At 37.4% G+C, this 14,605-nt stretch overlaps 1 protein-coding gene across 3 annotated transcripts in view; it reads left to right on the top strand.

The window, feature by feature from the left end:
- Window positions 1–3,762, top strand: part of htr4 (5-hydroxytryptamine receptor 4) — a 100,101-nt gene extending 96,339 nt beyond the window's left edge. For all 3 annotated transcript variants that reach the window (XM_017475225.3, XM_017475226.3, XM_017475227.3), the window contains one exon: window positions 649–3,762. In XM_017475225.3, the coding sequence (XP_017330714.1) occupies window positions 649–736 (88 nt within the window). In that variant the 3' untranslated portion in view covers window positions 737–3,762. The remainder of the gene's footprint in view (window positions 1–648) is intronic.
- Window positions 3,763–14,605: the final 10,843 nt, after the last annotated feature.

Here is a 14,605-nt window from a genome sequence, read left to right as displayed (position 1 = left end):
AGTAAAATAAGGTGGATTTTCCCTTTAAGGAAACGTGATTAAATGAATGCCTATGAATGTTGAAAAAGTACAAAAATATGATTACAACTGTATTTATGCAACTTTTATACTGTGGCATTAAATGTGTAGTATGCTGTTTTAAAGGTGGTTCTAGACATGTAGTCATAGAATTTCAATGATACCTTAGAAAAACTGTGATTGGCCTTACAATGGATCTCAGATTCTGTTTTAGCTCCCTAGCTGGCAGACCTGCTGAGTTCTGCTCCTTTTCATTAAAATGTCACTCTTGAGGCATACATTTACTGTGACTGAGACTATACCCTGTGTTTACTTCTATCACAAATTCTGTCCTCTGTGATATAATAGTCTTTACATGTAGTGCTCCCAATTTTCCAACTTTGGAAATAGTGATTATGGTGCCATTCTGAACACAGCGGTGGTGGGTCGGCTGTGGGATATGGGAGATGTCATTGTTTTCAATGCACTTGCAATTCACCTCATACACTGCTCCATGACACTGTCATTACTCTGACTGTAGAGTTCCATAATGAAACACCAGCACCGCTCACTCGACTGGGAGAGAAGATCTGGTGCAGCCAAAAAAAAAATTATGTTCTTGTTTTTTTTTTTTGTTATTTTAACTTCCAGGTACTCAGTTCTACACAATGGAAATAACAGCGAACAGGAGAAACTGTCAGTGCTGAATGACACAGAGTCACAGGAATCCTGCTTCTGACCACACTTCATCATGGCAGAAACTGGAAGGTGCCATCGCTCACCATCAGCCCCCTCACACCTGCAGCACAAACTCATACAGGGTAGTCCAGGAACAAATTATTGAGTGGTGGACTGAACTGAGCTATATGCTCAAAAATATTGTGAACAATGTTGCCAAAGGTATTTGATTTATATTTAAGGATGTAATTATTTGTAATGGTTAATGACCAGATCCATTAATGATTGCCACTTGTTCCCCATGACTATTATTAAATAACACGCCAAAACATGCATGATTTCACAAGCATTATTTGTGATGATTTAAGCAGAATTTACAATCAAGAGAACATTTCTACTGCCCAGACGTTGCATAACAAACATCACACTGTGTTCAACTGTATTGGTTTTAATATGCATCTCAAATTGCTGATGCATTCATACTTGTTTTTGTGTTCGTTTGTTTTTAAAGTAAGCATAAAACATGTTAACAAACATAGGAACATAATATCCTGCCAATAGTTTGTACAACAGAAAATTTTGACAGTTTATGATCGACACTGACGACTGGCAGGTGACAACAAATGTAACAGAAAATGTGCCTTTGGGAGAAATTAAGAGTAGGAAAATTAATTCATGTACCTGTGATCTTGACAGAATTTTTTTTAATGATTTCCACTACATAGACTTAGTCCTTAGAGGCTTATAATGGATCCATAACTGAGATCATTGTTTGGTACAGGAATGATGGCACTTCTGAGTTTCCTTTCATTTGCATTCAGTTATAGTTCAGTTCATCGTTAAATCCATGTTGGGTTTTTTTTGTTTGTTTGTTTGTTTCACAGATGAAATAGTCCCACTCAAAACTGTCAGTTTCGCTCTCTGAGCATGCTCATCCATGTATGAGCAGCAACTAAGTTGGCTATGTTCATTGGGACCAAGGTTCTGCGTTGCATACCTCACCAAACAGTTATTTGAACAATAATTTCCATCCAGTGCATCGTCTGGTTTAATCCAGGATGCCTTTGATATGAGTGCATCCTACATATCCAGTCTTTATGTGCTTCAAACATTCAGTTTGTCTTCATAAAATTAATTCTAATCAAATCTGCCAATTCCAAAATCAGCAGCCTACAGACTAGAGGTTTTTGTCAGCCTTCAACTTAGCCTTTTACTAAACAATAAGCTTAGGGATTATAAATATCATGTCAAAAACAGCTAACTTTTCAGTGTCAGTTATTCTCAGCAGAGAAAGTATTTTCACATGAAAGAATTGACACAGGCCCTTACTGTTTTCATACAGAAGCATAGAATGCAAATGTAAAACCCTTAGAAATAAGCTTTCCCCTTCATGCTTTGGTTTTATTTTTACATAATAACCTCTCCTGCAATGAAAGCACTTATAGCACTTTTCAAAGATATTGATTATACTTTTCATATAAATAATACAGTATTCTGGTTGATAATATTTTAGCAAAGACCAAATTTATAACAGAAGAATGAGGAAAATTCCTTAAATGTGACAGTTTGTTGAAGTGTTAAGTGTGGTGCTGTGTTGTTTTACAGAAAAAGAGAGGGAAGCTCATGAACAAACAGCTCCATGTGCTCTGCGTATGCCCTGTACAGCTAAATGTGCTCTGATGGTGGGAAAACCCTTACATTGTGTTTTCTCCTTTTGTCAGCAAAGCTAAAAACCATTCACACGTGGATAGCAAAAGGTCTCATTTTATGTTTTTAACAGGTGGTCTTTATATGCTGAAGGTCAGAGCTTTGACATGTAAGTTTGCTTTGATTTTGCTGTAAATAAGAATATTTTTATGCAAAGAATCTGGTAGTGGTCTGCGTGAACCGTTGCTTCAGTCTGAGGCGTTATTCTTGCAGGTTAGTGTAACAGTTAATGTCAGTGCTGGATTGCACAGTGTCATACAGAGCAACATCCCACAGAGATATTCATAAGATCACATACATGGTCACCACCAACTGGAACTCAGACAGGTTATTTATTAAACACTTCAGAAAATACTGCCAGAACATCAGACAGAATTTCATATTGACTGTGAAGCTTGGAACTGAACTGAAAAACAACTGGGTTCCTAAGTTGTTTAATAGGAATGTAGTAAACCATTTAATTAGATTTTCTTTTCTCAAGACATTTGGGTACAGAATACGAAAGTTCCCAAGATGTCATAGGAATCAGCGTAGTTTTAAAGAACGCTCTTCAGTTCATGGTACTCAGGATGAGTAGGTGTAACGTCAACCTCAGAATTACTGAGGCAGGCTTTTGACAGCTGTGTATTAAAAATGATTTTGGAGGATGTTAATTAACAACAAGCAGTCTGGAAAATTATTTTAATGCTCCTGTTCCACTCTGATACTTTAGGCTTTTTAATTATGTAGCACCCGTTGACCATGAGTCACTGAGCACTCAGCAATTTTAGTGGCAGATGCAATCATGGAAAAAAAAAAATCACTCGCATAATTTTGCTAGTGCCAGTGTGAAGTTTGCTGATGAGGATGCATTTGACTCACAGAAGTGACACATCCAAAAGTGTGTGGAAAGCTTTCCCACACTGGCTGCCAAATACCTATTGCAAGTCAGCAGTGCAGTTTTACTGAATTGTGCTTTGTAGTTCTCTGACTCTCTGATCTTGTTAAAGGTGTGATGTATTACAGCGATGTTAACGTGTGACATAAAAGCTGGAGTAGGCATGAGGAATGAACAAGGATGCATCTGCAGTGTATCCTTGCCCTATATCGGTCCTTCTCTCTCTTACACACACACACACACACACACATACAGAGTAACACACAAACACGACTGTGTATGAAGCCCTGAAGGCAGAAGTTCTAAACATGAATGTGTTGTAAATCTCTCCATAAGTTGTACAAGAACTTTTGTAAACTCAGTATTTATTTTGGTGGATATAAAGATTGATATTTTTCATGTAAGGCTTCTCTTTCAGGGAGCTATGTGGATTAATTTTTCTGTTGCTATGTGACAGCTCTAATACATGATGATAATTAAAGATGATGGTATATAATGTAAAATGTGTGTCGGCTGCTTCATCTTATACCTCCCTTCATACTGTATTATTTACTGTCATTACACTCAATCATGTAGCATTCACCACTCAGCAACGAGAAGATCTTTTTTTCATACAGATGTATTCGTGGAAAATTCGGGTCAGCTGATCACTGGAGCACTGGTTTTTCACAGAATTTTGGCAAACATTTTTTTTAGATTTGGAGGATGCAGGATGGCAGGGTGTTGAGTGCAGGAAGAGCAGAAGATTTCTCCATATGGCTTCACTTTGCGTTTGCAGACATTGACAGATGTGGACACAACTTGCTTCCTAAACATGTGCTCGACAGACTAAATACAAAGCCACAATCGAGATGCAGTCAAAACAACATGCAGCTGAAAAAGCAGGAGGTTTTATATATTTTTTTTGTTATTTATCCTCATTATTGTGGTTTTCCTCACCCATTGCTCTTCCCAATCACCACTCTTTCACTCCTTCCTTCAATCCCGATGTAGTCTACGTTTAGGCTGCTAGACCGTGCAGATGTGTTACGTATAAATTTGCTTCTCAACATTTTCTGTGGAGTTGAAGATGACTAAGCAAACCCACGCACCCAAATGCACCAGTCCTCAGTACAAGTTTGTGCGTATATGTGTGTGTGTGTGTGTGTGTGTGTGTGTGTGTGTATATATATATATATATGTATATGTATATGTGTGTGTGTGTGATCCGTATATCAGTGACCCTGTCTTGTGTTTTGTGCAATCTGCAAAGTTTCAATCATCAATTTTCTATGCTTGTGGATACGAGGAGATCAGTGACCAGTGTCTGTGTATGATTTTCTAATTTAGTTATAATGAAAATCATTTATTCTGGAATGTTTCTTCTGAGACCTACCTCATCAAAGCATGTTTTTAATTCCTTGTGCAATTTTAAAAAGGTATTTGGTATTCTACACAATGATGGACAACTAAGGATTGTTCAACCTTATAGACTACAACATAGTTCCTGGAGATTTATTTATATAATTAAACAAATAAATAAATGCAGAATGAATAAATAATTGAATGAAAAAGGCATTGTGTGCTTTTTAATATTATATATTTAGGGTGTCTATAATTTTGACATATGGGTTTTTTGTTTGTTTTTTTTGTGAAAATGCTATTATGTAAAAATACATGGTTTTTTGTTTGAGTAATTTTTCCAGTCATTTGTGTTAAAAGTTGAGACTTTCAGCTTTAATTCAAGTTGTTTAACAAAAAATATAGCATTAACCAATTAGGAATTACAGCCATTTTTATAATGAGTCCCTCCGTTTTATAGGCTCAAAAGTAATTGGGCAATTAACAGATAAGCAGTTTCATTTCCATGTGTAGCCTGTTTCCTCGTTATTTCATGACAAATTAAGGAGATAAAAGGTTTGGATTTGATTCCAAGCTTTAAATTTGCATTTGGTAGTTGTTCATGGGAACTCTCAATATGCTGTCCAAAGAGGTGTCAAGGCAAGTGAAGGAGGACATCATTAGGCTGAAAAAACAAAACAGACCTATCATAGAGTTAGCAGAAACTTTAGGAGTGGCCAAGTCCAGAATTTGGTAAATTCTTCAAAAGAAGAAATGCTCTGGCAACCTAAGCAACACCAAAAAGGTCTGGAAGGCCACTGAAGACAACTAAACTGGATGAATGCAGAATTATTTCCTTGTTGAAGAAAAACCCTTTCACAACAACTAGCCAAATCATGAACACTCTGGAGGAGGTACAGTAGGTGTATCTTCATCAAAGTCTACAATCAAGAGACACCTTCATGAATGTAAATACAAAAACGGTTTACCTCAAGATGCAACCAGAAATACTTTAGACGAGATTAGACTTTGCTTAAAAAATGCTCTTAAAAAGCCTGACCATTACTGATGCAAGATTAACTTGTACTAGAAGGATGGTAAAAGAAGAGTATGGAGAAGGATTGGAAAGGTTCATGTTCCAAAGCATACCATCATCTGTCAAACATGTGGAGGGAGTGTTATTGCATGGGCATATATGGTTGCCAATGGAGCTGGGTCACTGGTGTATATTGGTGATGTGACAGCTGATAGAAGTAGAAGGATTAATTCTGACATGTACAGAGCTATACTTTCTGCTCAGATTCAGTCAAATGCTGCAAAACTGATACAGCAGTGCTTCATAGTATGGATGGATAATGACCCCAAACATACTGTGAAAGCAAATCAAGAGATTCTTAAAGAAAAGACATTTATTGTTCTTCAGTGTCTGATGACCTCAACCCCACTGACCATGTTTTTCACTTAATGAAGACAAAACTGAAGGCAAAAAGACCCACAAACAAGAAGTAATTGAAGGCAGCTGCAGTAAAGGCCTGGCAAAGCATCTCAAAGGAGGAAACTCAGCATTTGGTAATGTCCATGGGTTCCAGACTTCAGGCAGTCATTGGCATTGATTTGCATTCAAGTAATAAAAATAATCCTAATATTAGTTTGTCCAATTACTTTTCAGCCTGTGGAAATGGAGGGACTGTAAAAGAAATGGCTGTAATTCGTAATCGGTTATTTACATTTTTATTGGTTAAACCCCTTAAATTAAATCTGAAAGTCTACAATTCAATTGCATCTTGATTGTTTCATTTCAAATCCACTGTGGTAGTGTACACAAAATTGTGGCAAAATTGTGTCACTGTCCAAATACATATGGACCTGAGTTTATATTCAAATGTGGCTAAGATTTGTCATTAGCAAGTATCTCTAATCATTTCTCCACCTCCTTGGTTGCTTACTATATGGGACTACTCCTTAAAAAAAATGTGTGTGATTATATCATTTATATTTGTAGAAGGCCTCTTTGCCAAGTGTTTCTTCATATAAACTTGTGCTTTCCATATGCTTTATATATTCACCTCATGGAAGCTCAACCAGACATACAGTTGTTGTACAATGATAAATAGGGACTGACTAGACTGCAGACTCTAATTTAAAACAGAACACGGTGGAGAAATGAAAAAGGTGCTTTTAATTAAAAGATGGACAGAGATGAGTGGCTTGGTTATGACCTAGATAATTGCACACACTTATGCACACACAGTGCCCTTGTAATAATGAAATGTACAGTATGTTTGTTTGGCTTAGTGGTTAGCACTAAATTGGGGGTTCGATTCCTGCATGTTCTCCCTAGGCTTCAGGCATTTCCTCCGGGTACTCCAGAAGTCCAAAAACATGCGTTGTAGGCTGATTGCCATTTCCACATTGTCAGTAGTGTGTGAATGGGTGTGTGAGTGTGTGTGTGTAACTGTACCCTGCGATGGGTTGGCACCCCCACCTCGTGCCCCAAGTACCCTGGGATAGGCTCCAGGCTCCCTGCAACCCTGTGTAGGATAACAGTACAGAAAATGGATGGATGAATAAATTGATATGGAATCATATATAAAGTAATAGGATGTTGTATATATTTTGAATCCATGCCAAGTCCAAAGTCAAGCAGTTTTACAAGAGCTGAGAGAATTACGGCTTTGCTTATGGATTAACAGTGGCTCTCTGGGGCCCTGGGATTCGAATTCATAACCTTATAGCAATTAACAAAGAACATTAACTTCAGCCACTACTGACCACAGATTGCTACGTTAGTTACTGATATACATATACTGTATATAAGCATGTGTGTATGCTCTTTATCATTATAAGGCATTACCTGATTTTTCTCAAATACAAGCCTCCAGTGTGAGTATTATCAGTATTATCTCTGCTAGCTTTATTATGTGAATTCTCAGGTCCTGCCAGTCAATGCCTCAGGGCTTCGATTCATCACAGGTGCTGAGTTGCAGAGGTGCTGTTATCTGAATGAACTAAGACATGTTATTCCTCCTGATTGCTATTTGGAGTGCCTTGCTGAGTTAAGTGCTCGCTCATCAGACTTTCTCTGAAAGCCTCTGGCCTTTTTCTTTTGCAGTGAAAAAGCCAAAAAATCTTAATTTCTCACTCTGAAATGTCAAGTGTTATAACAGGCTTTGTGTGTACTGCAATCAGTTCTAATTATGACACTGAGCAGACCCTTTTTTAGTCACAAGACAATTCGCCATTGCAATTATTGGCAGCACCAACTAACCGTGCTGCTCATTAAGAACCGTCAGTCTCTCTGGTTGCACTTAAAGCGCCTTTCCTTTATGTCAGGTTTCTTTGTTTACTTACAGTTTTTCTCAATATGACATGTTTTTCCTAACTAAAAGCAATGCTCTCAAAGCAATTAATACAGTCACAGACACACTTAGCTGTGCAGAATGGTGCAGTTCCACTGCAAAAATACTGATTTCTTCTCAGATAACATGTTTATAAAAATCAATAAATATTGATTAAATAGTGTATTAAGCTGTAATCATACATATATATCAAAGCTAAAACATTTCCAGACACTCACAACACTACCATACAAATTTGTTTTTCTTTATTGTGTGTAAAATCGCATTTTGGGAAAGAAATTGGTAATATTCTACAAGGGCAGCTAATTTTTTTTTTATGCATTTGAAATGTAAATGTTTATGTATGTACTTATGTGATTAAAAAATAAATTACAGAAAATTACAAACAGGAACAAGTTGCATTCATCACGCCGTTCATTTCTCATTTCAGGAAACCTGTAATAGGCAGCATATAGTCTAGCAGCTCACATTGTTTGTTCAACTGTGTTTGAGGTAATATCATTAACCAAAGTTGCTCGGTTTCAGCAATGTTCCCTTCCAAACTACACCTCAAAAATCACACAAAGACCTGAAACTAGTCCAAACAATTTGGGCACTGGAAAAAGGGAGACATTATCCACTCCATAATCCAGCCCCTACAAAATTTTGCGATCGCAGAAATGAATGCAAAATCAAAATCGAAGGATACTCTGCAATATTCGCAGGAGCTTGCAAGACGCACCATGTGACATCATCACAATGCGCATTCAGCCAAAGCCCCCTTCGCTTCACCTGCGTCGAACATGATGTCACGTATCAGAGAAGGAACTTTGGACTACAGTTCCCAGAAGCCACTGCACCTTACTACATCACAGTCACATGACAACCTGCACCAGAATCACGTTCTTGTTAACAAGCACTCGTGTGTATATAGTCACAGTTTGCACTGCATTCCTGGTCTTACGTTTGTCTTTCTTTGCCGTTTCTTTGTTGCTGCATTTAGGTCTTTGGTTTATGTTTAGTCTTTGCCAAAGTGTTTTGCCACAAGATCTTAGTGTCTTTTATGTTTTTGTTATGGTCTTTATTAAACTTATTATCTGCACTTGCATCCGTCTCCAAATCGTGACATGAGTACAGCTAAAAGGTCTCATTTACCAGTGCAAAACAATTTCATGCAATTGCAATTTCGCTAATTTAAGTAGTTTTCCGGGGGAAAAAAATGGACAAAAAATCTGCAGATTGCATCGCAACTTTTGAAAAAAGCCACTGCAAAATCAAGTGTTTTTGGCTGCAACAATTACAAAAAAACTCAGCGAAATACTGTATGGACTGATAACCCCCCTTTCCCAATCTTTGTAATATATCTTACAATAGAAATGGTTTTGTACATCATCGACACACTGTCTAAACTTATACTTTGCCTTTGTTTTCAGACATGTATTAGATATTTCAGACTATTTGCCATTAAACAGGACTTGGCAACTCTGTCATTAACCATCCTGTTTGCTGCTCCTCCTCAACTAGACCGAGCATGGGGCAACATGATTCCATCCCCAATGGGCCTCTATTAGCCCTTGTTGCAGCTTCTCTTTTTTGACCATTATTTTAAAATGTATAGATTTGTGCATGATTAACATTGTGTTGAACGACTGATATAAATGGTGGGCTTTGCTTCACCTGCCCCTGTGGATGAGCTACCACTGCTTCTATCACTATGAAGAAAAGAATAAGAATATGCTGGAAGGGTTTCAATTCACCTATGTGCCGGTGCTAAATAGTGGAAATGCAAGCAAACCACCACAAACTGCCTCAGTTCCAGTTGTTCCTGCTCTTATTCTTGTTCAGGATGTCATTGAGGAAGTTCAGTAAAACAAGTCATTATGCTGTGTTATCCCAATACAGTATTCTCGCCTACTTCTCAATTTATTGTTGTTGCTCATTCTGTGTAGGTCAAAGATGACCATGACTTCTTTAAATTAGGGAGGTGCCTAGAGAGGCCAATCTGAGCTTGGAGGAACTGGAAAGGTCAAAGTCATGACTTGCTTCATCGATATATACTCTAAATGTATTTGTAAATTGTTTTATTTCCTGTCATATACAGTGACTCAAATATCCTCTCATTACACAAAACAAAAATTTACAGCCGACAACAGACAATAACTGATATGAGCAGTAACTTTTGCCACCATGCAGCAACAGACATTTAGGAATACTCTACAACACTACCTGCTTCACAGTGGACTTCATACTTAAATTACACACACGTGTACAGAAACACTATGCCCTAAGTGCACTCACCCATATACTCTCTGGAACATTTAGATGATTGAAGCAACTGTGGATCTGCTTACAAAAGGCTTAACTCTCTCTCCAGTCTCTCATGAGCAATTAGAGTGAACCTCATCTCATTTGAGACCCTTCTTCTTTGTGTTCTTTATCTCCTCTTCTCTTTCCTAAACTCCTCTCATTTACTCTTCCTACTGCCTGTCCTCATCTCTTGCTACCTGTTCCACTGTTCTTCTCTTTTCCACTACTCCTCCTTCATCCCTTTCCAACTGCTATACCCTCTCTTGTTTTATACCATATCTCCTCAACAATTTTCCTTGTTTGTTCAGGCGTCAGCACAGGACGCCCCCTGGGTTTTTAAGTAAAAAATTAAACCGATATAAATCATGTCAGATCTTTTTCCATGTGCCATGGAACACCATGAAGGCTTTCATTAACAAGAAGGAAAATGGCACACTACGGTGACATTACCAAGAACAGGACATCCTTCCAAAATAGATTAAAGGACAAGAAGCAAACTTACCAGGGAGGCTGCCAAGAGACTTACAACAATATTACAGGATTTCCCTGCATGTGACAACAATCTCTCTTGTTCTTCTTATGTCTGGCTGGCTAAATGGAAGCCCTTTCTCATCCAAACCCATGTAAATTTTGCCAAAAGGTATGGCAAAATTTGTTATGGTCTGATGAGACCAATGTAGAACTTGTTGGACTTAATTATAAAAGATATGTTTGGTGCAAAAACAACACAGCATATCACCCAAAGAACACCATACCCACAGTGAAGCATGATGGTGGCAGCATCAGTGTATGGGGCTGCTGCTTTTCAGCTGGGACAGAGGCTGTAATCAAGATACAACGAAAAACTGATAGGTTCAAATACCTATATCTCTATAAACACAAATCATGCAGGCCTCTGTTAGACAGCTGAAAATGAAGAAAAATTTGACATTCCAGCATGATAACAATATCCCAAAGCAAAAAATTGCTATATTACAAGCAAAAGGTGCTTTAATAAAATATTAGTTAAGAGATGTACACACTTATGCAACCAGGTTATTGTAAGTTATTTTCTTTCTTTCTTTAAAAAAAAAAAAAAAGTTGGTAAAGGATCTGACATGATTTATTGATACCTAAACTCTAACAACTCCCCTCTAACAAAATCAGGCCTTGAGGCAGTTATTTGATGAGTCATTCAGGGGGGAATTATTTCAAAGATGACGGTTTTCAAGGTTGTATACTATGTAATCTGCTGTTATTTCTTACAGGCAACCGACCCAGGAACTTATTATCTTCACATAGTGTGAGAACATTTGTGTGAAAGTCTGTAAGCATATATATGACTCCCTATGGTTATTTCTTATTTCTTATCTTACTTCCACCATTTTAAATTCTGTTGTTTAATCGATGAAAGTGTCACACTTATAATTCTGATTTGTTTTAACTGCCTGCTACAATATATTTTTTCCTAGGGGGAGGTATGCTGGAGAACAAAGGTTGTAGGTGGTGGGTAAACATTTTATTTAAGCCTTAACCTTTAGCTAAATCAGCTTGATCCACATACAACAATTCCATTATGTCATAAATATTTTCATGTGTTTTTAATGTGTAGTGTAACCTGTAAATATTTACAGGTATATTTATTTAATGCAGGTGTTATTTTTATAGCCTGAACTCTCACCCTGCTTTTGTGTTAAGATAGGATGCACAGGATAAAACCCCTGTGGAAAGATAATCTGCAGAAGAAACCCTCAGGCCTGAACTTTTTATAGGTTTTGGCATTCGTCTGAGAGAAAGGACATTTTTGACAACTAAATAGCTTTTTCTTCCTCTGACAATCATAAACATTTCCCTCCCCTGGTCAAGAGGACCTTCACAGGTCAGCGGGTTGAAAATACTCTTCTTGGAGGCTTATAAATACAGAGTAAAATGTATCTAGCCTGTTTTATTTAAATTAGGGATTTTAAGGCATATTTAGGCATAGGCTATTTATAGTTAATTCTGAAATGTCTGTAGATTTTATTTTATGCAATTAATGGATTTAATCCGAAATATCTTGATGAATCTTTTACGCTTTTATATGTAAAGCACTTTGAGATTTTGAATGTTTCTTGATAAACAACAACAATAATCATAATCATCATCACTGTCGTCTTTAAAATCATCTTCATTGTGTTTTTGCATGAAATATTAAAGATTAGAAAAAGAATAAAACAATCTACAATCTTAAACAATGCATATAAGGATAAAATGACAAGAACTGGAAAATAAACGAATATCAAATTCCCAATGAAGATAAATCATAAAGGATAGTAGTACATCCATCCATCTATCTTCTACCACTTACTCCTTCTTCAGGGTCACAGGAGAACATCACAGGGCACAACCATATACACACACCCATTCATACACTATGCACACTTTAGACACACCAATCAGGCTACCATGCACCCCCACAGCACAGGGAGAACATGCAAATTCCTCACACACATGGCCCCGGCTGGAATCAAACCCCAGACCCTGGAGGTGTGAGGCAAACATGCTAACCACTAAGCCACCATGCACCATGGACCATGGATAGAGGTACACACTACAGTTAACAAATAACTATATTAATATAATATCATCTGGAACAGTAGGACCACTTTTCAAATATTTATAATAACACCAGCTGAGCTGCAACTGATCCTTGCAATAATGAAAAAAGGTATAATTAAGTACTACTACTTTCTACACAATGATGAAAATTGTGTGCGGAAACAAAGCCCTTGTCTGCCCTCTGCCGTTTCATTCTGTAATTACATATTTGAAAATGTGATTAATCAACTAATATTAAATATTTCTCGCCTTGTATATCCACTAACAACGTTTCAAGCCTGTAACATATTGTAGGAAAATGCAATGGTTGTGTAAGATGAGTTAGGTGAGTCTAAGAGTGCTGACATGATTGTTATGCTTGAATGGGTGTGAATGATAAAGGTACCAGATACCAACCGTAACCCTGGAAACATGACTTCATTTTCAATCTGATGTTGAATGATTGTTTAAAAACAAGTGCAACAAAACATGAATATGTTTTATAATATGCTTGATAGCTGGTTTTACTAGTTTAAACGCTGTATTTTCAATAGAATAGAATAGATTAGAACTCTACAATGGGATGTATTCCCAACTCGCACCCTGTTCTCTTCGTATAGACTCTGTATCCACACTGACCCTGAACAGGGTAAAGCAGTTACTGAAGATGTATGATAGAATAGAATAGAATAGAATAGAATAGAATAGAATAGAATACAACCATGCAATCCTATCCTGGGTGTATTCTCACCAAGGCCATTTCTGACCATTTTGGTGCCCTAGGCAAGATTCCTATTGGTACCTCCTGATGAGAAAGTGTGGACATTCCTAGCCCTCTACATCTCTATCAATCTTCCTTACATCAGCGCCCACTATCAGCAGGGATACCCGATAATCGCATGCAATCATAAAGCATTACCTGATTAAAGATTGAAAATAAAGCAAAACTAACTAATCCATCCATTTTCTATACTGCTTATGCTACAGGGTTGCAGGGAACCTGGAGCCTATACCAGGGAGCATAAGGCACAAGGTGGGGTACACCCAGGGTGCCAATCCATCGCAGGGCACAATCACATTCACACACCTATTCATACACTACAGACAATTTGGAAATGCCAATCAGCCTATCACTGGGGGAGGAAACCAGAGTACCCAGAGGAAACCCCGCAGCACGGGGAGAACATGCAAACTTGCACACACAAGGCAGCAGCAGGAATCAAACTACCAACCCTGGAGGTGTGAGGCAAACATACTAAACACTAAGCCACTGTGCGCCCTTAATAATAATAATAATAATAATAATAATAATAATAATAATAATAACATCAACAATAACAATCTGGACATGCTAATCAGCCTACCATGTATGTCTTTGGACTGGGGGAGGATAATAATACTTATTATTATTATTTAACATTTTTTTTAAAGATGTACTCTCCATGGGCATTAGCTGGACTGTTAATCCTCTGGGCTGAGCCCATACTCTTCTCGATTAAAAAACATTTAAAAATGTACTTCTAAATAGACTGTTTCCATGCTTTTTTTTCTTTCATGTGAAGGCTAACTGCTTAAAAAATGTGGATTTGATTTACTATATAATCTGCACATGAATAATCCAGCCACTGGATTGTCTCAACCCAGCATCATATCAGATACCTACCACCATTATTACTAGGCCTACATGATGGAAAATCCTCAAAACCCATAATAAAATGGCAGTTTCATGAATGAGAGTTTAAAAAGGTAAACTTTGAGTAAACTTTGATAATCTGTTTGTAAAGTCTTTTCTGTCAGACCTACTGGATATGAATTCCCACCTCAA

The sequence above is a fragment of the Ictalurus punctatus genome, chromosome 8, assembly GCF_001660625.3.
Source record: "Ictalurus punctatus breed USDA103 chromosome 8, Coco_2.0, whole genome shotgun sequence".
Classification (NCBI taxonomy): domain Eukaryota; kingdom Metazoa; phylum Chordata; class Actinopteri; order Siluriformes; family Ictaluridae; genus Ictalurus; species Ictalurus punctatus.
Note: the sequence above shows the minus strand (reverse complement) of the source record. Positions and strands in the feature narration are given on the sequence as shown.